This window comes from Calypte anna, chromosome 2 (genome assembly GCF_003957555.1).
Source record: "Calypte anna isolate BGI_N300 chromosome 2, bCalAnn1_v1.p, whole genome shotgun sequence".
Lineage (NCBI taxonomy): Eukaryota > Metazoa > Chordata > Aves > Apodiformes > Trochilidae > Calypte > Calypte anna.
Window position 1 is genome coordinate 129,863,906 of NC_044245.1, and position 26,775 is coordinate 129,890,680.

Below are 26,775 nucleotides of genomic sequence, written 5' to 3' on the forward strand. Positions count from 1 at the left end.
GTAACCTCCAAGTAAATCGTATTATGCATATGGTGAAATGTTAAAATGAAGTTTTACAGTGTAATATCACACCAAATATTGTTGTCCTAAGTGATGTCTTTGTAAACTGTAAACTCATTTACTGAAGTATTATAATGACTAAAAGAATGCAGGCAAATTATTTTAGTAGAGGTTCTTGAGCTGTCTTTTCTCCCTTACATTTGCCTTCCTTGTACTTTCTGGTTTACTTATGCAAAAGGAGAAAAAAATCACTCTTATTTAGCCAGATGTTCAAGAACAGAAGATGGAAAATACAATTACATAAACAGCATTTGATAGTTATAAATTCACAGTAGACTAACTCTGAAATTTGATTCTTTAAATGGCTGGCTGTATTTTGTCTATAGATGACAACCTTAAAGTAGGTGATATCGAGTGAATTTGTTAAATGGTAGCAAAGTGAAGTATTCTACTATATTACTATTACAGCTTAATATGAAACCATATTCTCATGGCTGTATCACTTTAAAGTCAATAGATCCAGTGTGCAGAATTGTCAGGATATTGTCTTTTGTAGTAGTTTTCAATTTTGTAGTAATGTGTTATTTTTAAAGTATAAAATGCTGTAACACATTGAACTTTACAGATTTTGCCAAGTAGTCAGTGGGGTCTTACTGAGTTATGTGTGGTTTTGCTGGTGAGGGAGTTGAAGCTGTGAGAGAAGGAAACTTTTCTTCACAAATTCTGGCACAGTTATTCCTATTTTTGTCATACCATTTTTCTTCTCTTGAATAGAGTGTACTAAAAATAATTATTATGTATTAACTGTTACACTCAAAAATACTTTTAAAGGACAAAGTCCTTACACAGGCTCTTAGAATCAGAATTGGATTTTATTATCTATTAAAATAATACTAAAACTACTCACTTGAAAAAAATGCAACCAACAAAAAAAGTAGAAATTCTTCTATTTTAGTGAGTAACAACCAATGGAACAAAATTAAGTGTATTAAAAATATAAAGACATAACTTCAGCTCTGTATCTGAAAAGCTGAAATTTAAAAGTTTTATTTACATTTAGATACATCCCTTCCTTTTTGTATTAATGTGATTTCGGTGTGAAGCTTTTTACTTTTTAGTTTTTACTTTTTAACATCTCTCCGTGAAATCATCTCCCTCTAACCAGAGTGCCTTTTTTTCTTGGTGAACTTGTGTCTCTGGTTTCAGATCAGGATAGAGTATTAGGGTCATACTAATTAGAAGTGTGGTTGCTGGCAATGTCTGGAGAAATGGCTGCTGCTGTCTGAAATAGCCACTGTTTCAGAGTGGCTGCAAAGATTCTAGCCTGAGCAATTCTAAAATATCTCCCATATAACATAATAATTAGCTTTAATGATTATGACTGTTACAACTCCAATATGACTTAAGTTCTTCAGTCTCAGATGACAACCCTCTTCACCTTGTGTACGAGAGGATATGTATACACAGAAGTTCCTTCTCTTTTGTTATTTTGTCCCTTTATGAACAGGAGCATAATTAAATTTCCAGAAGCCTTCGTTAAGATAAGTATAGCTTAAATTATCCTTTGCTTTCTTGACCAAAGAATATTTTGAGAGAGGGGAGGTTGCAAGCATGTATGATTTGGATATGTGCCTGTATCCCATTAATTTTCTAGTGACTCTTTTGCCAGCAAAATGTCAGCACCAGTTAATGTTATATTACTCAATCAATCAGATGGACATGGAAATGACTCAGAAAAACTTAGAAATTTGTAATTAGTAATTTAAAGGTTACCAGTGCATCTTAGAGTGCTACAGACATAAAATATATTAAAGAGTAACTAAAAGAACTTTTTGCCACAGCCAGGGATATTGTTTGTCTGTAGATTACTCTGTATATGCAGACAAAAAAGTACTGAGAAGTTTATCCCCTTTAAGGAAAAATTCTGTCAAAAGAGTATATAACCTGCTCAATGTAAGCCTTGAAACTTCAAAAGAAAATCCAAGATGAATTAAGAAGGTTTTTATAAAATCCCAGCACTTTACCTCTTAAGAAATGACTGTGGCATGTACTTTGAGACTTCATCACACATTCTCACGCACGAAATCAAGTACTGTTTTATATCAAATGTAGATTGACAACAGTGTTTTTCTGCATCTGTTCTGCCCACATAAGAAGCCAGCTTCATAGAGTAGATGTGTCCTGAGGCTTAAAGTTTTTATAAATATAAGAATTTCCATTTTTTATAATGGCAAGTTGGGTATGGTATCCAGCTGTGGATCTGCTTCTATATTGTTTGCAGTTTTCTCTGAGCTTGTTTTATACAGTATATTGCAGTATGTTGTCATACAGATTCTGTGATTAATGCTTATTTACAATAACTTATGTAAATATCTTAGAACTGAGTCAAACAATGTGCAAGGTTAGACTTTATGTTTCTGAATATTGGAATGACATATGCCAGGAGACTGTTTAGTTTGATAGTGGATACTCTTCCTGAAAGTTAGAGCAGTTTCATATGCTGTGTAGGATCATTATTTTAATATAATTTTAATTAATAATTTTTGTAAGTTTATATGTTTGGCATTTTCTAGAGGCAGTGTCTATACATATGAAATATGCCATGTATTAACTTTGTTTAATTGTTAAAATTATTATTAGCAGAAGTTTTACAAGACCATGCTCCTGCTTACATTTTCATGAGCTATGTATGATGTTTAGGCAAAGCACAGATTACTTTTATCAAATCACTGTACTGTAAACTGAAGTTAATAATTTTGGTTACAACAAAGTTGCTTATCGGAATGCTAGGAACAGGGAGAAGTTCAGTCCTGCTACATTCTAAGCCTCAGTGGAGGACTTATGACTATTCTTTACCTCTTTAAGGAAAGCTTCATCTTAGAAAAATATTGGGGTTTTGTTCTTCTTCTTTTAGGTGCAGCTTCTGTATGAACTGGCTGAGATCACAAGTAAAGTTTGGAATAAGATTCAGAGGAGGGGAATTCTGTATCAATCTTCTGTTTATTCTGAAACCATGACAGGACCTGCTCCTCCTTGCTCTCCAGTTAAAAGTAGTGTTGGTACTGCTCCGCCAGATACCAGCACATACAGCCCATCTGCTGACATTGGGACCACTACAGAGGTAGGCTTGCTTAGAAAAAAAGTGGAAGAAGGTGAAAAAAACAAGACTTTTTTTTTTCTTTCTTTTTTTTTTTTCTCCTATGCTTATTGTTTGTCTACATTGTTTCTCTTTGAAGTGAATGAATATTAACTGTTGTCAGAAAATTTATGGTTACTGTTTCCAGGTCAAGAAGCATAAGGTATTTTTCAAGTCCAGAATTTTTAGAACATTACCTGGTGTTTGGAAGTACCTGGGATACCTGTGCTGCTTGTGAGTCATTCCAAGGAGCTTTTGCAGTTATCCTGTCATGTTCAAGTCAGTCACTACAATGCCTGAGTCAGCCAAGAGCTGCTGTGTGCAGACTGTGTTGGCAGCCGGGAGAGGTACAGGGACAGTGAGGGCTTCCAAGGCTGGCACTGGGGGTCACCCAGCTGCACACTCAGCTCAGGTCCGTCCAGACATTGCTGCCCTTCCTCTACTTCTGGAGCTCAGTTCCTACCCTTCTCCCAGCTGTCCCATATTTCAGGAGTGCTTTTGTAGCTCAGTTGCATGTGGGTTTGGTGTGCGTCTTCGTACAGAAGACTGGCTACGTGGTGCAGTGCATTTCTGCCTCCTTAATTTACAGCACTGCCTGGCTGCTTGAAGTGATCTGGTACCTGATCTGTAAGTGCCTAAGACTGTAAAATTTATTTTGAGACATGGAAAGGAGTTCTGTTTCTCTGCCATACCAAGAAAAGAAGATGATTGTTTTATCAGCATGAATAGGATGTTAAACTTCAGCCACAAGTATCATTATCTATGAGTTGCCAGATAGCTGTTATATAGTAGAATGGGTGGTCACAGGAGGCTGTGCAGCCAAATAGGTCTCATATTTGTGGTTTACATAGTGCCTCTGTCAGTCTCACTTGCTGGAATAATACATTTGCCTTGTTGTGCTGCAGAAGAGAGCCAAAAATGCGAAAGGTGAGGTTTAGGTGTATCAGTGGTGTAGCATACCTGTGCAATGCTTCATTCTTAACATAATGCTATTTGAAAGTGGGGAGACTGTACTGAGAGACTGGGTTTAATTCTCAGGATAAACACTGCAGTGTTGGGAGCACTTCACAGACCAGTGCTAGAACACAGACAACTACAACAGTTAGAGGAGAGAATGCAATTACATGTTCAACAACATTTGACCAGGATTGCTTTAACCCTATGTATGATTTATATTAATTCCTGGGTTTGGAGATAATGAACTGGTGATTTTTTTGTACTTACTTTTTATATCAGTCACACACACACACAGACATAACTTTCATTAAAACCTATTTGAGCTAGGGTTTCAGTTCTTTAATTGTTTCACTAATACGTTTTTGGATTATTTGAGTAGCCTCAGTTTTGGCATATTTCTATGTGTTCGTGAAAAATTTTGCCACAGGTACCCAACTGAAGATAAGCAATACTAGTAGGAAATACAATATAGGAAATACTAGTAGGAAAACAATATGGTAAAAAAAAAACCTGTTTTTTCCACCTACTCGCATCAGATCCCTTTCTCATTAAAATCTAAAGCCACCAGCTTTATAAATAACATTTTTGTTTTGACTCTCTATATAGGCAGTAGTATCTGGAGTACATGCTGTACTTGGAGCAGTACTTAAATGTTTCAGTAATTGTTTTAATTCATATGTTACCAAGATTATTTTGGTAATATGGGTCCAAGTTTAGTATTCATATCCTAACCCTTTGCAAAATGTTCATAATTTATATCATTTTATTCCTTTTCTCAGCAAATGTTATGCACTAGCTAAATAAATTTTTTTCTGATATAAATGAAACTTTGTGACTTAGCTAACAAAGGACAATGTTAGAATTTGCATTCAGTATTTTCCACTCTGAAGCTAAGACCATAGTTTAAATCTTGTTAGAATAGAAAGTTCTGTTAGAACATATGGCATTAATATTGGATTTTTTCACAATAGGGGACTTAAAATTGACATAGCACTTTAAAACCAACATTTGAAAACTGTTTTGAAAGGATTGTATCATTGTGCTTAGACAGAATAAATAAATTTAACAAATTACCATGCTCTGAGGATTTTATTAAAGATACGAAAAAGGCAAAAAGGTACAAACAGGAGGAAAAGTTTACATGAAACTATAGTTCATACGACTGAAAGGTTGAAGAATAGAGCTTGGATCCATCATCTCTATTCAGAGCTCTCAGCCCAAGGTGTTCTGGCTGTGGCTGGGGTAGGAAAGCAGTGCAGAAGAAAGAGTCAGTAAAAGGAATATATAAGTATGAAGGTGATGAAAATCAAAAAGAGTATGTAGGGTGTACAAGGGTTTTAATACTAAAAAAAGTCAAAAGTTAAGGTTTAGAATTACTGCAGTTTTAAAAAAAAGACTTGGAGAGTTGGGAATTCAAACCAGAGTTTAGATTCCTATAAGACTAGTAGCTACAAAAATGCTGTATTTAAGATCATGAAACTGTACTTCTCCTTTATTTGAAGAAGGTTGGATGTGAAGATGAGACAGAGGATCTGGTCACATCCACTATTTTCAACTACTCCTTTGAACTACAGTCTGCTGAGTGCCTCGGTTTTGGTCCATATAATTCAAACTTTATTTGAAGAAAAATCACCCATTTAGTATGAACATTTAGTATGTTCAGATATGAACTGAACCCCCCTATAGATGCATCTGAGCAGCATCTGTACAGAGCTATACAGCTGTTCCTCTGTCCCAAAAGCATGCAAAGTTGACAGGCCTTGTAGACAAGAAATGCAGACAGATTCTATGGTTTTTTGCTTGTTTTGTCTGCTATGAAGTACAGCAGCTAGTTCTACCTGTCAATTTGCCTAATGGGCTGCAGATGTCAGTCTGTTACTCCATCCTATTTTCATTGAGGCCAAGTTTTTCTTCTGAGTGAAGACAATAGTCCTCCACATTTTATCCAAGTATGGTTTATTGTATATATCTATCTTAGATACAAGAATTTTTATCTGGAGACTCTGTTCACAAGAGCCTAACTAGTGAAACCCAACTAAGTATTGTAAAAGTCAGTTGCATTGACTTGCACTGAGGTATGGTTGAGAGCTGAATATTTTCCAGGTACCTTCTGAAAATGTAATTTTTTTTTTTATTTTTTTTTTTTATTTTTATTTTTTTTTTAAAGTGTAGAAGCAGGGTGGGGGGTGTCAGAGTAGCCTACTGCTTGTCAGCTTCATCTATCATGGTATTCTTCAAGTACTCTTCAGAGATTGGCATAGAAAATCTGAGCATTGAGGAGAGATTGGTGAGGTCTAGAGACAGGAAGGCAAAAGTTATCTTTAATACATCACAGAAATTACTATTGAAGGAACTGGAATGTCAGGAAAGTTAACCAGCTGAGAATAGGTGATACTGTGTTGAAGCAGAGGATGACCGAAAAGGCTTGATTTCAGTGAATGGGAAAGGAGAAAGGAAAGGTGGAAGCAGCTTTGGAGAGGTAACTGAGAATATTGGAGCAGCATTCCACCATTTTCCTGGGTTTGATTAATCTCTGTCTGTGGTTTTGCTGCTGGAACTTGACCATTCCTTTCCCTTCCCACAGTCTGAATTCCATCAAGGGAGCAATAAAAGCAGATGAGGCAGTTACAGTGCAGGCACTCACTGGCCAGGAGACCTAATGCCAACAAAACCTTGCTTGCTTGCTGTCTTGATACAGGCAGGTCTGAAGACAAATTACAAATACTTGGGGAAATAGAAAAATACTTTTATGTTAATCTCTTTAAATGTCATGTATGTCACATCTTTACATTCTCTAAATGCTATTATTGATTCCTTGTAGATGCATATTTTTTGTCTTTAGAAATTTGGAGGTACTTAACTTTAGCCTAATGTTACTCAAAGTCAGTGAGAGCAAATCTCGGTCCGTGTTTCATTTGGAAAATACCATCCTGTATTTGTAAATTATAACTTGCTGTCAAACAGTAACAGTAATGTTTTTAATGAAAGAACTAGAGGAGGTAATACATAAAAATTGAGTGCATAAGCCACAATTTCAGCCTTGCAGCTATATATTTTATAGACAATATTGCTGATAAGCAGGAGTGAAGTATATGGAGTTAATTAAACAATTATAATATGCACTTCTACTGATTTGACTTAGGGATATTTTCCAGAAGTTTGCATTTTTTCAGTCTATATTCGTTTACATGTTCCTGTATTTTTAAATCTTTAAGCCTTCTGAACCAAACTACTTTGTTGCCATAAGTATGGGGTTTTTTTAAGTTTAGAGATTTTACAGTTAATATGTTATTTGGTTCTGTGGGAGACAAATGATTATTTTTAAAGCTTCTTTCAGCTGCAGTGGACTTGCTATAAATGAATCGGAAGAAAGCAAACTCATGGCTGTTTATATTAGCAAACGAAGTAACTTGTTTATGTGATCTGTGGATGATTTATATTTTTTGCTGCATATAATTCTTTTCATGCTGACAAGTTGAGAGTGAGCACCACAGCCCTCAGTGGATAAAGCTACCTAGCTTACTGAATTGTAATCTGGGTGGCTGTGAGACAGGGATACATGAGTGAGAGGCTTAAGTATTGGAGGCTGGAAACAGTTAATCATTTTTACTGTCCCTCCTCTGGAACAGCAAAAGCAAAGGTAGTGCAGACTACAACAGGCCACTTGTTACTGTTTACTTAAGTACAAACAGTGGTAGAAGTGTTTAGTCCTTGGGGAAAGTCAGTGATTGAGCAAGAACGCAGAAGTTATTTTGATAAGGCACAGCGTTAGTGTGGCCAAACTGTGATCATCCCTGAGCTCGAGGCAGGCCAGGGATGAAGGCCTCATATGTTTGGATCTTCCTGATGAACAAAGATAAATTCTGCTAAGAAAATAAACTCAGTATATTGGTCAATTTGCAACAATTGGTAAAAGAATTAAATTGTATATTTTAGGACTTGGCATGAGAAGTTGTGGGAAAATAGTTCAGGGTTTCTGACTCTGGCTTGATTGTTCTGTAGATCTGGAAACAGAGCAGAAAATTAATGCATAAACATGTTTAACAATACTATGCTGGATGCTGAAAATCCAAAATGAAAATTGAAACTTCATGAGAAACAAGAACACAGTCTCACTTCAGTTGCTTAGTTTTTCATTTAAAAAAATGTCTAAGAATTTGGGGTTGGGTTTTTTTCATTTATATTTTTTATTATTATTGTTTTAAAAAGCAGCAGCTACTGCAGAGCATCAGTTTTTCAATACCATTAACAGAAGCCTAGGAAGAAATGAAGTCTCTTCATTTTTCACCTCCCAAAGGATAGCCAGAAAGCAACATTTGCTTTCAGAGGAGCATCCGCAGGACTTCTGCCACTCAAAAGAGAATGGACCAATTCAGCTGTTTATGTAGGTTTGAATGGCAGAAAAAATTTAGATAGTATGTTCACGATGAACTATTCAAGTAGAGGATCGGGGTAGCCAGTAAGCCAGTAAACTCCAACTGGGACATGGTGTTGAGCAGCTGGGGATGTCTATTGATAAGCTCTGCAGCTGTCATAGCTGCAAACAGAAGAGGTATCACTGAAAGCCTCAGCTTAATGCAGTTTTATCTGTACTTTGAAGCTAGCTAGTCCCAAGCAGTAGTACATGGAAGTGTCCTGGAATACTGGATGGGAACATGGTAGCCCAGGTACCAGATTGCAGTGCAAAAGTGAAGCACAAGTGAGTTGAGGCCCCAGTTACAACTTGAAGGCCTTGTGGTAAAACATGTTCCAAAACTGGCAGTGGCAGTTCCAGGGGTCTGAGTGAGCCCCAGCATGCTCTGCCCATGACTGTGTCCAGAGGTTCACAATTCCTGTGTTACTAATAGCATTGTTTTACATCAACATCCTATATTTGACTCCTAGAAGTTCAAGGACTGGTTTTCTTCTTCAAGTTCACTTCCAGAGATAGATGCCTGTGTAGGCCTTACTTGTGCATTAACTAAATTAAGTTTCATTTACAAAAGAAACTTCTGCATCAGACTAGACAGAAAAAAGAAAAAAAAGGTAAAAAACAATACTTTGTTTTTTTCTCATCTGTTTCTTAGGGTGATTCTCTTCAGGGTGGTGATGATTCTCCATTCTCAGACTCCATTACATTGGAACAAACAACAAGTAATATTGGAGTCTCGAGTGGACGTGTCAGCCTGTGGATGCAGTGGATGTTGCCGAAAATTACTATTAAATTGTTTGCTCCTGATCCTAGAAATAATAGCACAGGTATCCAGCGTTTTTCCTCTAATAAAATGGTATCAATTCTGTACATGACAGCACAGTATTTGCTATTCACAGCTTTTATTGACAATATTAAGTACTGTAATGGAGAAATAATGGGTTGGATCTATATTTTAAATTAGAGCAACAAGCTCAGTATTGTTCTTTTGAAAATATTTCCCAACCCCTGTGCTCCCCCGTGTTGAAAGATGATTATATGAAACTGAAAATCAGTTAATTTACTTTGGAGTGCTGCATTTATTGCCCTAGAAGTAATCATGCTTCAAATATGTTATGATTCAGTAGTATGTTTTCTGTGTTTACATACAGACATGTAGTTCTGTAATGATGATTTCAAATTTAAATTGAATGTGATCGTCATAGTATAATCTTTGAAGTCATAGAAAGTTTAGCATGGAGTTCAAGTCATAAGTTTCAACTTCTATTTTGAAAAAAGAAATGTGTGTGGTAGTACACAGCTTCTCTTTTTTTTGCTTGAGGTTACAGTTGGGTTATCATCCGGGTAGTAATTTTTTTGAGAGCAACTCAAATTCTATAAATGTGCTGCAAGCCCTCATGTATTTTTTTTTTAAATACTGTTCCATAGCATTTAATATTGTAACTTACAGAAGTGTGAAAAAAATAAGGAGACTAATGTTCAGACCTGATTTGCAAAGACAAGTACTTAAATATTTGATTAAAAAAAAAAATAAATCAAATAGAATAAATATCTTTGCATAAGCTTTTTACATTTTTTAAAAAATAATTGTACTCAGACCATCTGAACTAAACCCCATATAAAAGTCTCTACATATTTGTAGAATGTGTGGATTCTAGGAGTTTTTTCTATTTCCTGTCTGTGTGAGACAAAAGCACTTTATAAAAAACTCTGAGTGGAAGTAGCATCTTTCTATTTACAACATGTAGTTTCTCAGATATATTTTTCCTAAAAGCTAAATGCTCAGATTAAGAACTAATAATTTTTATTTTATCTTACCATTGCAGAAGTCTGTGTTGTCAGTGAATTAGAAGATCTCAGTGCCTCAGTGGATATGCAGGATGTCTATACCAAAATCAAATGTAAAATAGAAAGCTTCAATATTGACCATTACAGAAACAGGTATTTCCTTGGTGTTAGTCTGCTTTAATTTCAGGCTGAAAGAAGACAGGTGTGGCCCTTTTCTTAATTCTAAACTTGAATCGAAGGTAATTTTTCAGTTTCAGTGAAATTGCATTAAACTGTAAAGTTATAAAAAGGAGGCTAAAAAGGGAATTTCATTCTTCTCAGAATTGTATCCGATTCCAAAGAAATACATAGAAATCATTGCACATTAGGTTTATTTTCCACACTTACTGCTTTTTTTGTCTATTAAACAAAATCATTAATTTTAGCTGAACTTGTGAATGGGAAATTCCTAAATGTTGCTTCCTGAAATGTTAGCAAGTGCAAATATTTAAGGATTTAAAGTACCATACTCTTAGATATTACGAAGAATTTTTCTTAAAAATGGAGCTTTGTCTCTTGCTGTCACTTAGCAACACGGTGATGGAGGGAATTGATTATCTGTGTCTGTGTGACACCGTGTAGTGTCATGTGGATGCCCCCAAGTAAAATTTCAGTCATGTCAACCAATGTGTCATCAATATTATGCATATTTAGAGTAGGTAGTTTGACCAACTCTTGCAACTTTAGCAAGTCCTGTCAGTTGAATAGTTTGCTGCACTGGTGCGTCTGCATTCATTTGGCACCCAGAGGCATGGTTCTGTAGAGAGAAGCTGGCGTGTTCATTGCCCATAAACAACAAGAGTTTGGACAAAATAAGAGAGGGCCTGTTCTGCCTTTGGTCACCCAAATTAGTGTTTGCCCCATTACAGATCAACACATGTTGTTGTGGGAGACAGAAATTAAGAGAGGGGACAAAACCCAAACCCAAACCAAACCAAAACACAAAAAAGCCCGTAGAAAACTAAAATTAAAAGTTTAGGACCTTTTTTTGCCATTAAAAATGAGAAAAATATTTAGGAGAATAAATCATTTTGACTCAGGAGACAATGTCTGCAAGGTCTTATTGAGCACTTAAGGTTATCTGTGTACAGCATTAAGGAGATTTGGTATCAAATTAGCAAAGTTACCAACATATTTGAGACTTTTTTTCTCATCAGCTGCCTAAATAAAATGGAATTCTTGCTCTTTTGTGAGGTTACAGTTACAATTTACATGTAATATTGTAATAAAATTGTAAAATTGTAATATTTGGTAATCAAAATTTGTACTTTCCTTTGCAAAATATTTTAAAATCAAATTATAATGCTTTAAAACCCTTTGGAATACCAGTACTAGGTGCTTCTAACAAACTGCTTTGTCCACAGATTGTATGGAAAGCTTGAGAGAGAGCCATTCTCTCCCAGGAGACTACTGCTCCATTAGTAATGTTTTCAACTTTAGGGTGATTTTGTTTACTAAAGTTATACTGAAGCTTTAAGAAAGGTTGAGGCTTTGGGGGTTTTAGCTGAATGACTCTTCTTAAGCAATACATTTTTTTTTATCCTTATATATGATAAAAAATTATTGAACTGTAATATAAAGCACATTGTAATGCTTAATAAGTCGTTTTTTCTAAATAACACTATGATTATGTAACACATATGAGTACATTTTTTTTGTTGCAGTTTCTTGGTTCTTGTAACTGGTCTCCCCATTCTAATAAAGCTAAAGGAAATGCAGGATTTACTACACTTTACTCTCATCTGTCTTGACCTCTTGCCATAGGTCGTTCTTTCACACAAAATTTTATAAAGTTGTGAACTTTTTGACTATTTGCATGATCTGATTGAATTTCAGCCTTTTAGGAAAAGACGTGGCATAGGTTTTATCTTGCAGTTACATTGAACTGTGTAATATTAATGTGTTTTTGTTGGGATTTTTTGCTTATAGCAGATTTCTTTATTTTTATTTGATTGTTGGTTTTTTTCTTTCCCTCATCCATGTGTTGCCTATTACCTCAAGCCTTGGGGAAGAATCTTGGTCTCTGGGGCAGTATGGAGGAGTGTTCCTTTCCTGTACTGACAAGCTGAACAGACGTACCTTATTGGTTCGACCCATCAGCAAGCAGGACCCTTTCAGTAATTTCTCTGGCTTCTTTCCCTCTGTAAGAATCTTTTCCAAAAATTTTTACTACAGAACTTACATTAATAAAATGCCAGTTGGAGTAAAAAAAAAAAAAAAAAAAAAAAAAGGCTCAAATGTCTTTAGTTTCTAGTCTAATTTTTAAAAATATATTTATTCCTTACATTAATTATATTAGTTGTGTTGTTTCCCTCTTTTTTAGTTGATTTGGGAATAAGGGTTGATGGCTCACAGCCTGTACATTTCAGTACACTGAAGTCAGTAGAATTCATATGTATTAAAAGTGAGCACATACAGTAGTAGTGTTTGGAGACCAAATACACAAAAGCCAGTATTGAATGCTGCATTTTGTTAATGTAATTCTGATATCTACTTAGGAAATTAAATACTTTTTATTACTGCAACAATACTATAATGCAACAATTAACAATTTCATATATGAGCCTTTCTTTTGAATGCTTGGAACATTAATTTAGAATGTATCAGTGTGAGATATTTAATCTCTCTTTTTCTTGCCTGTTTACCATACTTTGTATGATATGACATTGAGCTCTATCTTCACAAAAGGTATGAATGTGAGTGTTAATGGAAGTTCTGTGAGGTCTTATTTTCACAGTGAATATTGATTGGCAATACTTCCTCTTATTCTGTTTGTTTCAGTTCTTATGGGAAATTAACCTCACTAATTTACTTTAAGTAAACACAAAGGCATCCAGTGTTTCAGCACTTTACTTATCCTGTTTGTTAAATAGATATTGTTCTATTAACAAGATTTAAAGTACATTATATTGTTTTTAATTAAATTTAAGATGCTGAAAGAAGCAAATACTTTCAAAAGTATTGCTTTGACTTATGCTCATGTGTAAGGTAAAAATTTAAATAATCTTATAGAATTCTAACAAAATGCTTATTGCATTTTAAAAATAATGGTTTTCCTAGTTATTCTTTCAGTGTTTAACACTCACTAGCAGTGTATGACTGAAAAACTGTCAAAGATAACATGAAAATTGTCTTGTACATCTTCTGGGAGCTAAGTATTTAATTGTCATCTTTATCTAGGAAATATTCATACTTAGAACTGCAATGTGCTGTTTCTGAAGTACAGAGCAATATATCTTTATTTAAGTGATGTGTTTCAGCACGTGGTACAGCTGTTCTCTTTAGATACTCAAGAGGTGATGAGACCAAACCCAACTTAATTCTTAAGTCTTAGTTGACTTCAGGGTGGTTTTAACACCCATGTTTAGATGGAGTGACATATCTCAGCACTCAAGTGTTATTTTAGCACCTATAGTATTTGCACATACAGAGGAAACAATGCAAGGAAGTAAGATCTACTTCTAAAATGTCTAAAATGAATGAGAAATAAAAATACAATGTGAAAAATTATCAGAAAATATTTGGTAAATTTAGACATGGATTTATAAGGTATTTTTTGGCTGATGTGAATTTCATATAACATTAACAATCAGAAAAGAAAAAAGTATTCAGCAATTCATAGTCTTAGCTGACACACTACAGTGAAGTGTAGAAAAACTGGATAAATTGTCCATTGACAAAAAAAGAAAATTATATTCCATAATTCAGAAATAGTGGAAATTCTCTAGCAAACGTAGAACCCTAAGCATCCTAACTAACAGAGTATATGGCAGTTGATGGATGTTAAACTGCTGCAAAAATATACACTTTTTTTTTTTTTTCTTTCCTTGAAACAGACAACTGCAAAACTTTTAGATGGCTCACACCAACAGCACGGATTTCTTTCTCTCACTTACACCAAAGCTGTGACAAAAAATGTCCGGCACAAGCTGATATCAAGAAACGAACGGAGAACATTCCATAAGCTATCAGAAGGTCACACTGATGGTTCTCCTCATTTCCTTCATGAGATCCTTCTCTCTTCTCAAGCCTTTGATGTGGTCCTCTGTTTTCCTTTGCTTAATGCAATTGCAAGCATTTTTCAAGCCAGACTGCCAAGGACTCAGAAGGAGAAAAGGAAATCCCCAGGCCAGCCTATGAGGACTCATGCTCTAACTTCCCGCAACTTGCCTCTGATTTATATCAGCACTGGGGTAATCAGAGTCTTCTGTCCCAAAAATGAGGAAGATCGTCACACTGCAGAAGGTAACAATATTTTATGTTAAGCATTTTTTTACTGTTCAGTATTGTAGACAAATACTCTAACATAAATTGCATTTTTAGGGCCTTCAGTTTTAAGGATCAGATCTAACATCCATGCAGCCATTTCTCCGCAGATTTGCTGAAAAGTTTTTTAGGTGTTTATTTTATCTTTGTTTTCCTAGTACTTTGGGAGTTTGTGTTTAAAATGTGTTTATAAAAAGAAAAAGGTAAAAAATTGTGTGAAGGGAACCCAAATCATGCTGTGGTAATACTCGTGTCAGCTCTCATTACTCTGGTACCAGTTCAGCTTTTCACAGATAGCTGTTCCAGTAATGGAGCCTCAGCTGCTCTGGAAACTGGCTTCCAGAAATCCATGCAGTAGTAAAGGAGATAGATATTCTACTTCAGTTTGGAGAAAGATGTTAAAATATACCTTATGATTGATGCCCAATAGATAGTAAGATAACAGATAATAAAGTTTATCATTTATTTGGTAATTCTTAGTTGAAGCTGTTCAGGCTCCCTTATGTGAGAGGCTTTCCGGTTTTTACAAAGTTGTGCATAGCATAAACTCTTGTTTCAAATGACAGTAAGTAGCAGTGTGATCTATGGATACTACTTTTTTCTATAAGAAATGGTTTTCCTTTCATACATAAAATATATTTACATCCCTTTTACAATCTTTCTATATGAATAAACTGACATGAAAATCACACTTTGTAACAGCTAGTGGGAATGTGATCAATTTGTTTACCAAAAGTTCATTTACAGATTAAAAAATAAGGAAAAAATTGTTTACTGGGTATCATCATACATTTCCGTAAGTCCTGTAGGTGTGTGTCTTTTTAACCATTCTATATGATATAGCTCACAATATAATCCTAAGAGTATAATATTTAAATTCTTGTCATAATCTAACTGCAAGAAGTGCAGACAGTGAGAATTTATGTAGGTCATTTTTTTTTTGCCAGCGTCCTCCACAGTTTTCCAACTGGGAATGATGAAAGCATGGCAAGATAAAATTAGGCTGGCTGTGTTGGCAAAAAAGAATTTATTCTGATTGGAAGGGAGTTTTAGGACATGCTGTCAAGGAAATGTATATATTTTTTTTAAGTATGTTTTTCTAGCTCTGTAGCTGTATACTTGATTAAAAAGAAATTATAAAAAAGTTTGTCTTGTTGCTATACATTGCTTGCAAATGCATGCAAAGAACAGAAGTGACACTATTGTATGGATGTGGAAAGGAAAAGTAGGTGTGCTTTCAAAGAATACTGCTGAAGATAAGCTTTACTAAATCAGTAAAAAAGCCAGCTAACCTCTTTCACTGGAAAATTCTTAAGTATTGTCACTATGAAAATCAGTACCCTTCTCCTTCAATTTCTTCTTTCACTCCAGATTTTCTCAACTCTTCTCTCATCTCTTTCTGAATGTGAAATAAATCACTTCTCTCTTCTACTGCTTATTGTCTTCAAGAGCAGAAATTAGAAACAAAAATGAGGAGTAAGATTGAATATGACCCATTACTTATGTGCTACACTGATAAAGTGTTATATATTGTGGAAATATTCCCCTATAAGCCTCAGAAAGACCAAAAAATGACCTTAGTTTCTCTTCCAGTCAATCCTGTGTTATTAATTTTTTTGTATCTAGTGATAGCTACCGAAACTACCCCCCGAAAAACACATGTAGTTGTGACTTAACATATCAAATTTAAAAATATCCCAAATCTGTTCTTTCTTTGTGCATTCCAAAACCAAACTTACACAGTGAACGGTGGTACACAAACACTATAAATAATCAAAATAATTATTTTTCTCCTGAGGAGTTTACGTACATGTTTATGGTTTTTGCAGTGGCACCAGATCAACATTTCTTTTTGTAGTAGACTTCAGGGCAGCATTCTGTCCTAGGCTGCTTTCCCTGAGAGTTTGATTTGTTAATGTGTCAGGTGGTGTTTCAAGCTCTCGCCAGCAGCCTTCACTTACTTAGTGAGGACTAAATATAAAAAGCAATATATAACATAGAATCAAGAAATTCTTTGTAGCAGAACACTATAAATAAAAATTGCAAATTACAAAAAATAAATGCTTAGAAGTGGTAAAGAATCCACATCTGGCTGGTTTGAGGACAATAGGAACTTTTTTTTAATATGTACTAAGAGTGAAATATCAGGAATCACTAGAAAGGACATGATAAATTTGTTGATAGTGAAAAAGAAAAGGCGGCGTTCTTAATAAATGTATGTCCTGCATTTGTGGAAGTGATATATTCTTGTCACATGAGCATGACTCCCTACTTTGAAGTCTGTCCTAACATATGGTCTGTAACATCCTCCTTGCTTATTATTAAACAGTTTCAAATCAGTCAGACTGAGTAACTTGTGCTTAGGGATCTTAGTCTTCTGAAACTAATTTTTAACACACCTTGGAATAGCGGCTTCTAGACAGCTGAAGGTAAAATGAAAATTGTGATGTTCAAATAAAACTAAGACAGGTAGTTTTATTGCTCTCCCTCAGAGAACATAAAGGTAAAAGTCTATTACAGGATTCAGACAATAAAGAATTACATATTTGTTACATGGTAATAAATCATAGAGTCAGAGAAAGTTAGGGGTTGGAAGGGACCTTGAAAGATCATCGAGTCCAAACCCCTCCTGCCAGAGCAGGGTCACCTACAGCAGGTCACACAGGAACACATCCAGGTGGGATTTGAATGTCTCCAGGCAAGGAGACTCCACACCTCCCTAGGCAGCCTGGGGAGGGTTCTTTTTTCCCAGATGCAAGACTTTACACTTGCCCTTGTTCTAATTCATTCAATTTCTCCCTTCCCAACTCTCCGGTCTGTGTAGGTGCCTCTGAATGGCAGCACAGCCTTCCAGGGTGTCAAACTCTCCACCCAAAATACAGTTTTATGGAAAATTAGTCCTGGTAAACACATCTGATTTGCATTCTTCATTATGGTTACAATTCTAAGTTGATAAAATATTTGTGAAGATTTGATGTCCTTACACTTTTGTAAGGAGTTTGAAATTGTGTCTTTATGGTATTCTAATTTAATTACATCCCTGTGTATCATCTGTGGAAAAGTTAAATTAATTAAAAATGGCTAAGTGGAAGTGTCAATGTGGAATAATAAGTGAAACTTGCATGTAGTAATCTGAAAGTAAATATAAAACCATTGCTGCAGCATCAACATATGTTGCAAGCAATGCCCTGAGGAAAAGAATGTCGAGGGTTCTATGAGCTGCGCATCACGATTGCTGCATTTATATCACTGATTGTAGAAAATATACTTAATCTTTGAATTTATATATAAAGGTAGAAAATTATGCAGACTGTGTCTTCAGGACTAGAAAGCATTCTGGGAAATAGTGGCTGAAAACAAGAGTCTCAGTGGGCTTAGTGGAGACAAATAAGGGTCGTAACTGTGCTTCTGCGTATAGCAGATGATGGAACATCGTTTTCAATATACTTTCTGTCAAAAATGGCAACTGATAAAACTGGAGAGGGTGCTGAAAAGCACCACAAATGGTAATCAAGTGCTGGAAAAGAAGCCTTACAAGGATTAAAAAGTTTAATGTGTTTACCTTAGCAAAAAGAAGACTGCAATGAGTGGGTAAAACCGAATGAGATCGTGAGCAATATTATGGCACAATCTGGAAGTTTGATTGTACTTGTAGAGTAGACGTTTTCCCTCCCTATAGCTTTTAAATATTTATAATCTCTGTGTTATGTTTACAATATTATTCTCATATTTTCAAAAGCTAATAGGAGAATTTGTGAGTTAATGAATGGAGATGTGAATTCATCACCCTAAGGCATGGCTCAGATTACCACTCATTAGAAACCAGCTGAAAAGTTTAATGCCTGTAATTCTTTCTGGTTTAAGATTGACTTAATTCCTTATCTTCAGAAAGTTGTACACAAAATAACCATTCCCAGTCTTGAAAAAGAAAAGTCCTGTGATGAGTACTCCCAAGTTTATTGTGCTTTGCTAAGTGTGAGATACAAATTAGTTTTTTTAGAATAAGAAACATTTCATTAAGAACCACTTCTCAGTATAAGCCTGCCTAAATAAGTTGTAGTTACAATCAGAAGTATACTTAATATCTTCACTCCTTTTTCTTATGTGACTAGCTGGGAAAAAAAATCCAATATCAAGTGTACAGTGGCAGGAATTCTAATATTTAGAATGATGCCATACTAATTTTTTTTTATCTGAAAGTTAAAAATATGAAGTTTGATGTAGTCACAAATTGGGTTTTTTAGTTAATTTAACTTTTCTGCCTTAGTTCTGGCAATTAAACTGTCTATATGGTTTCTCTGCTTTTGGGACTTAAAGATTTAACTTTGCCTTTTACATGGGTGAGGTTCTTGTAAGTCTGCTGTTAGCACTTGTGTTACTGTGCTGCTGCATGGTTAATGCTGTGTTTCCTATGGTTGTTTCAAAATATTATATTAGAATTTCTGTGAATGTGTGTGTGTATATATGTATAAGGTATGTGAATTCTGTGAATGTATACATGCAGGCACAAAGCATGGTATCTTATTTATCAATACATTAACAGGTCTGGAGAAGCTATTTTTAACCTCATAGTTCTTGCTATATCCATGCCAAGCATTTCACTCTTCAGTAAAATATTTGAACTCCGTGCTGCTGTTATGATTTTGTTTTCAGAACGCACATGTGAGAGTCTTTTCCTTGGATGGGATCAAGTGTGTTGTTGTTCCACCCTTGTTATGTCTCACACTGCTGGTGCAGTGAACCATTTCACTGCAGATGATGAAATCTTTGAGCTTGTATTGCATGTTCTCAGGAGCTTTTCCTAGTTCCTATAAAGCCTTCTGAGCAGAAGCTTTGTCTGTATCTATGTCTGCTGAGAAGGAGGTGCAGTAGACTCAAGTGTTTTCCTGTAAGGAAACTTCAGAGTTTTACTACAACAAATGTGGTGCTACTTTTTTTCTGGGCAGAACTTTTGGGTTTGTATTGAATATGACCACTACTTTTAAAATGAGGAATTTATACATGTGGCTAAAATTTGAATGTGATGTACCCGAAGTGGAAAGCAGAGCTTTTTCTTCTTGGTGTAATTTTGTTATTGATGTGGCATTTACTGTCCAGTGTTACATTTTGTTCTTAGTACATGTGTCAGATTTCAGACTCTCTTGTTTCAATCCTTGTGTTTGAACTTTTCATGTGTGTTGCAACCCATACCAAATGCTACTAGTATGGTTACATTATAATATCCTGCAATGTTTCACATCTAAAAAATCTAGGCCCATACTAAAAAGGATTCAGAGTGCTTTACATACTGATATTTCAGCAGATAATTATTGGAGAAATGGGCAGATAACAAAGAAGTCTGTGGAATTAATATAGTTTTTGAAAAAAAAAAAAAAAAGGATTAGAGTTAATGAAAAATGTGACAAACTACTGTGGGGAAATAAATAGCAACAGTTTTGTCTTATGTGTCACAACACTGCTATTGATTTTGTGACTCTTTTTTTAGCAACAGTTATTGGTCCTGAGCAAAACTGAATCCTTAGCAGACATTCTTACTTAGACTTTTTTTAAGAAATAGTTTTTCATTGTTTCTACTTTATGCATTTGTCTTTTAATCAGACAGGTATTTTCTCTTTCCTAACTACAGCTAACCCAGCAATTAAAGAAGACACCTTGGTTCTCAAGATTGGATCTGTCTGTATGGCTCCTCAGGCTGACAACCCTCTTAGTAGAGCTGTGCTCAGAAAAGACATTTATCAGTAAGTGTTGGGGGAGGGGATGGACTTTTCATATATGGTCTCAGAAAAATTCATTTTGAGAGAAGTTAAATGATCAATAAAACGGGTATGTGCAGCCTGTAAAAATGCTTTCCACATACAATCTTTTGATATTCAAAACCAGGTTTTTCTGATTTTCTTCACTTGTGGGCTTTCAAATCCATTTAGACAAACCAAGTTCTTCTGTGAAGTGCTGATGAATAACAGAATTTAAATGTCAAGTCATTACAAAGTTTAAGCTCACAGATGAGAATATTTTAAGAGGCTTTCTTTTATTCAGCTACTACTAAGTTCACCTAAGAGAAAAGGAAATTTTTTGTGACTATGGAAGTGCTCAGTAGCCCTATAATGTGAAGGAGATAGATCTTAATAATGCAAACGGTAAGCATAGATTCAAACTGCAGGATTTTTAACATTGTGTAGATCAAAGCTGAAAGAAACACAAACTTCTAAGGAGCTCTTTCCCAGTAAACACATTTTCTGTGAAAATGTTATGCTCTGGATTGTGTCACTAAGTATGTGCAAACCACACTAATCATATATAGGCAGCAAAACTGGTGAACATATGTAATCAACATGATAAAAGTAATATATGATCCTTAGTAGAGTTGGCAGTGTTGCCAGACATGAAAGTATGGTTGCAAATAATACCAAGTGAGAAAAGTCACAGAAATACAGATGAACAAGTGTCTTATACTTCCCGTTGGTCTGTTTTTCAGATGTGGCAGTATTTTTAACTACTTCATAGTGCTCTTCAATGGAAATTACAAACATCAAAATCTTTTCCCAGCAGTGAAAAAATTTACTGCCTAGAAAATGACAGCAAGTTTTACTTTTTGTCAAGACTAGGGTTTTTAGGAGACCATGAAATATTTCCAGTTTCTCTTCTGATCACTTAGAACATGTCAGAGAGACTTCTTCTTCAAATTTCATGTGGAAATATTTAAAATATGTTTCTGATTTAAAGTTTGGTAATAGTAGTTTTTCCCTCTCTTTTCCCTCTCTTTTCCCTCTCTTTTCCTTCCCTTTCTCCCCCCCTCTTCCCCCCCTTTTCTCTCTTTTCTTTTTTCTCTTATTTTTCTTAGTTTTACTTTTCTCTCCCCCCTCCCCCCCCCCTTCCTCTCCTCTCCCTTTTTTCCCTTCTCTCTCTTCTCTCCCCCCCTCCCTCCCTCCCCCCCTCCCTCCCTCCCTTCTTCCCTCTTCTTTCCTTTTTTTATTTTCTAGCTTTTTATTTCTTCAGGCTTTACCATAAATAAGAAATTCTGTGCTTTTCTAACCAGAATTCACTCAGTTGCTTAAAGGTTCTGATGCTCTTTTGCATTATAGGTCTCTGTGTCTTATATACAAAAATGTTCTAGACTAGGTTTGTGCAATGTGTATTTAGTTTTCCTGGTTTCATACAGTTATGATATACTCCAGTCCTCCTTTAGAAATGAGGATACCAAATGGGTAAGGTAGAAATAAGCACTGGGCTACAGACATCTCTCTTCTGAGTGCTATTGGCTTCTTTGTGACCATTTGCACAACACCAAGCTTCCTGTGGCTTTTTCTGCAAAATGTCTGCCATTTTCAGTAATTTCCTCTAACTGCTTCAGCAACCGTTCTTCTAATTTCTCAGCAGCTGTCAAATAACTCAGTCTTATCTTTGTTCCTTTAATCATCCAATTACACGAGCTTTAGTGTTTTTTAAATACATTGGGGCAGTGTCAAGTTACTTTGCAGAGTTCTGTGAGACAATATTGAAGTTGGTAGTGGGTGGTCTTTTGGTTTTGGGAAGAGGGGACTATTTAGATCTGTTCAAGCAAGGTTCAACACTTCCAAGTAATATAAATAAATGTTTTTTAATTAAAGATATTAAGATTCCCATCCAGAATCCATGTAGATGCATTTTCTAATTATGTGTTCTTTGATCCAGAATATATTGTAGTTACAGAAACATGGTTTAAGATAGCCATTCATTTTTTTACATGAAAAATCAAGTAGTAAGACGAGCAAACCTACACAATGTACAATTCATGTCTTTTGGTGAAAGATTTTTTTAATAAATATCAGCAGAGTTACAAGTAATACAATATCCAGCTTAAGAGACTGAAAAAAAAAAAAAAGAAATTACAGCAGCCTGTTGATTACTGAAGAATTAGCTGCTACAGCATTCTAATAATCCCAACATGTCATCTTCTGTCTTTTTCCAACCTCTCTTCTCCTCTAATTTGCTGCTGCTGCTTTTAATAGAAAAAAAGCAAATAAATCATTGTCTGAACCACTGTCTTTACAGTGTTTCTGGAGTGGGGATGCAAAATTAATTTGCGGTGTCACTTTGGTTTAAACAGTCTTCTGTTTAGGTCTAAACTATAACCACATGCAATTAATGTAACTTTTGTAGTGTTTCATGAGAAAGAAGAGTTTTTGCTTCTCATTTGGAAACTGTTCTTCTCAGAAAGGCTGAGAAACTTCATGGCTAAAAGCTAAGTAGAATTTCCAAATATCTTCTGAATTTGTCCCATAACTTAATAGGTGAAAAACTAAATGTGCTAATGTATTATTAACAGATTGCCAGTGCATGAAAGGTAAATCTGGTATGGCCAAAGGTCATACTAAATAAACCAGGCCACTTTTGGCTTGTCAGATGAAATGACTCAACTGTGTCTTAGGCAAAATAGGTTACTTGCTTAGCTTGAGAAGGGAGTAAAATGGAAAATGGAATGTTGGAAAAATAATGTGCCCCAAAAGTTTGGGCATAAATATTTTTTTTCAGGTGATTATTGGAAGTTGGCAAGAAATGTATTGATGTAGTAACTTCAGTTTTCTTATGCCATATAAAAATCCATCTAAAAATAACTGTTTCCTCCAGTAGGAAATTGACTAATTTAGTTCTGACTATTAATACAATTATTAAAAAAAGATGCATGTAAATGCAGTAAATAGCAGGCTCCTGGAAGAAATATAGTTTAACTGGTCACAGTAAGAGACAATTTCTCCTTCTCAATTTATTTCCTAGTAAATCCTAGGAGTTGGTTTGTTTATTTTAATGGTTTGTCATTAATTTTTGGTTCTTAAACCCCAGCTAAGTGTGTGTTTGTGTTCAATAAATATGACCCGAATTTCATGTTTCAGTCAAGAAACTGCCAAATCTATGGAGCAGAATTCTTGCAGGTACCAGAAGGCTTTGGGATGGGAAGCAGAATAAAGCAAAAACTGGATAGAGGTGCAAATGGGGCAGCTGCCTAGCCTAACCTGGCTAAAGAGAGGGAAGAGCAGTTAATTAAAAATGTGGAGAGATCAGGTAGAGTAAATGAAGCTTCTACTAATCAGTGAAGGACAGAACCACTTTTTATGTTTTCAATTGCCTGGTCATATTAAACTTGGGACTGGGGGTGCTGCTGTTGGAGAAAAGAGGGAAAAAAGATGATACGGTCATTTCTTGGCTTGTATGATCACACTGTGTATGATAGAACTGTTGAAGTGGCCAAATGGATGGTTAAATGCATCTGATAAAACAGAGAGGGAAGGTCTAGAAGTTTTGGAGAGGAAGAGTGCTGAGATTTGGAAAGTCATGTTAATGAGTGAAAGTCAGCCAGTTTCCTGATACCAGAGATATCATGTTGTGGGGAAATTTTATAAATGCTGTGACTAGATGAGAAAACGAGCATCTCTTTGGAGTAAAAAATTGCATTTCTCAGTCCTGGACTCACTCCTGTTTGGCACTCTGGTGAATAGTAAGATGAGAATCCAGCTTAAGTTTTTTTCCTCAAGAGTTTCCTAGAACTCCTCAACCATGGGTTTTTTGGTACCTACTTCTGCTACAGTGTTAATTTGATGGAAATAAGAGCTTAAATATATGCCAAATATGCAGAGGCTTTTAGCAGTTGTCCTGTTTGTAGCAATGCTTTCTTTACTTTGGAGGACATCAGTTAAGATTTCTTATTAGCAGTTATCACTTCTCTAACACTCAAATATTTGTTTTTATGTGGCAAGTGCTAAAAGCAGTTATGTGTCTAATTCTGTTACAAAAATCCAAAGGAACCATGAAACCATGGAATAATTTCAGTTGGAAGTGATTCACCTAATCCAGCCTCCTACCTGATAAAGCAGTTTAGATCATGTTGCTCAGGTCTTTCTCCAAGCAACAAATCTAGAGGATTTAGAAGATCCATTAGATAATCACTTGTCAAAGAACAGTCTTTTGATGGATATAAAAAATTCTGAGGGCACCAGGCTAGAAGATCTTTTTCCATGTATGCACATGGTTGCAGTAAAGAGAGTAGCATCTCTTGTGGTAGGTCAAAAAACCTAATTTTCTTCTTTGTGTGTCTTCACATGTTTTCCCTTTGTCATTTCCTTAGTTCTTTCACATTTAATAAAAGTGGATAATGTAGAGTATCAGCATGAATAAATTACAATTCTTTACAGAAGTGGAAATAATCAAATGTGTCTGTAGTCATCTTAACCAGTTTTTCTGTCCAATTATCTCGCATTCTGTGAGATAATTTTGTTACCTTTTCAGATTACAACAGCATTTTCCTGTACAAACAGCACTTAGTGCAATTAATCTGAGCATAGTTGGAATCCTGGAACACTTTTAGTCAATGGAAACATGACATAAAATGGACTGAATTTTTTAAAAATTTGAATGTTCTGGGTTTACAACAATGAATAACACAAGTTGTGCTTAAATTACCAGTAGCACTAGAGATGCCAACAGGAAAATGGCTCAGGTAACTTCATCACAAGACACACCAGTTCTGTTTCTCTGATTGAAAAATAAGAATAAGTAGATGCCTCTGGCTCTGCTTAAATATGAAGCAGAACAGAGCCAAAATTGAAAGATATTTAGTTCTACTTCTTTATAGAGAAATGAGCCTTATTATACCAAATACTGTGCAACCTGTCTGCTCAATTGTATAGGCAATTGCCAGTCGTCCCCAACATCTTGATTTTCTGCACACTCTGATGTGGAACATTAATTAATATTAATTAATTAATACAGTTTTAGGGAGCATCCATGAAAAGGCAGATTGAAATAATTTTTAGGTAAGATACTGTAAAGATAAAAAATGAAATGGCTGGCAAAGAGCACAGAGAATACAGGCTGTTTGAAGGCAATTGTGAAAAGGCCTTGCTTATCAAGTCCAGAATACATATTAATAAACTATCAAGCTCTGGGAGCTTAGGTGAACAGAACCATAAGCTTTCCTCAGCTTGGACAATAAGGAATCTAATTGTTGTCTGCACTCTGGATTCATCATTTTTGAGATCCAAGGATTTCATTCATGTCATACATCAAAGCTTAATAGTCCAGGTCTGAAAGTTCCATGGTCATTTTCATGTGTAGATCTTTCATAGATCAAAGCATTAAGCTGTCATTTGACTGTTTTCAATTTGTGAATGTAAATAGGAATTCTTTAAAAACCAATCCCCCCCAAAAAAATTACATGTAAAGTGTTTAGTCATGGAAAGGTAGCTGTAGTTTTTTTCAAATTTGTTCTTTAAACTGCTCGTGTGTTCAAGTAATTTTTAATATAAATTTATCTAATCTATTTTTTCATTTTTCTGTTTTTTTGTCCACTGTTTTTTATCTCTCAAACATTTGCAAATCACAAAATAATGATGTTTTTTTGTATAAAATGTATGCTATTTATCTTTATTTTAAGGAGTTTTATCAAGAACATGCTTGTAATCATCATTAATGCCAATAATTGGTTAACAAAAATCCTTCAGTTTAAAAAAAGGAGTAATAAACAGTTTTGTGTGTCTGTGCTGATAGTGGAAAGAATGATGGAAGAAGTTTCATGCAAGAAGCACATACATAGCCAGAAGTCTCTGTGCAAATCTGTTTTTTCTTTCCAGTGTGGTTTGAAAAATCAAATGCTTTTCAAAACTTTTCAACAGCACCCACATCTATAAGCATCTTGTCTTCAGAAACATTTTTTGCTCAGTATTAAACTGCTGTGGGACGTACTCATATTCAAAAGCTATACCACTAAGTTATTGTTACAAAAAGCTTGAATTTTCTGTAACTGTAGTATGAGCAAAAATGTTTTCCTTTACAAACCAATTAGAAGTTGAAAAAAAATAATCTTGCTTTCCCAGTAGTTAAGTATTCAGATAATTTTCCCAGGATACACACCTGATATTAATAACTTCCTTTTAATTATTTTATAAAGGTTTTAATTGGCTATATTTTTTTAATAGTTCAATGAAGATTATATGGTAGGCAAACAAGATATTAGCTTGAGTTTGTTGAATTTTCTTACAATAAAGGCAGCAAAGATAATCAGTGAAAAAATGCATGCATATGTAGTGCTTGATAGCATATGAAAATGTGCATGTGTTTCATAGCAAACTTTAAAAAGTAAAAGCTGCAGTGCATCATAAAGATCTTTATTGCAGTTTTGCTTTCATTTCAGAATCTTTAAAACCGT

At 35.0% G+C, this 26,775-nt stretch overlaps 1 protein-coding gene across 1 annotated transcript in view; it reads left to right on the plus strand.

Moving 5' to 3' along the window:
- Positions 1-26,775, plus strand: part of VPS13B (vacuolar protein sorting 13 homolog B) — a 417,894-nt gene that overhangs the window by 220,422 nt on the left and 170,697 nt on the right. Inside the window, 6 exon segments of the mRNA XM_030444536.1 lie at positions 2,915-3,121; positions 9,160-9,331; positions 10,331-10,445; positions 12,333-12,474; positions 14,168-14,576; positions 20,224-20,335. Of these exon segments, the coding sequence (XP_030300396.1) occupies positions 2,915-3,121; positions 9,160-9,331; positions 10,331-10,445; positions 12,333-12,474; positions 14,168-14,576; positions 20,224-20,335 (1,157 nt within the window).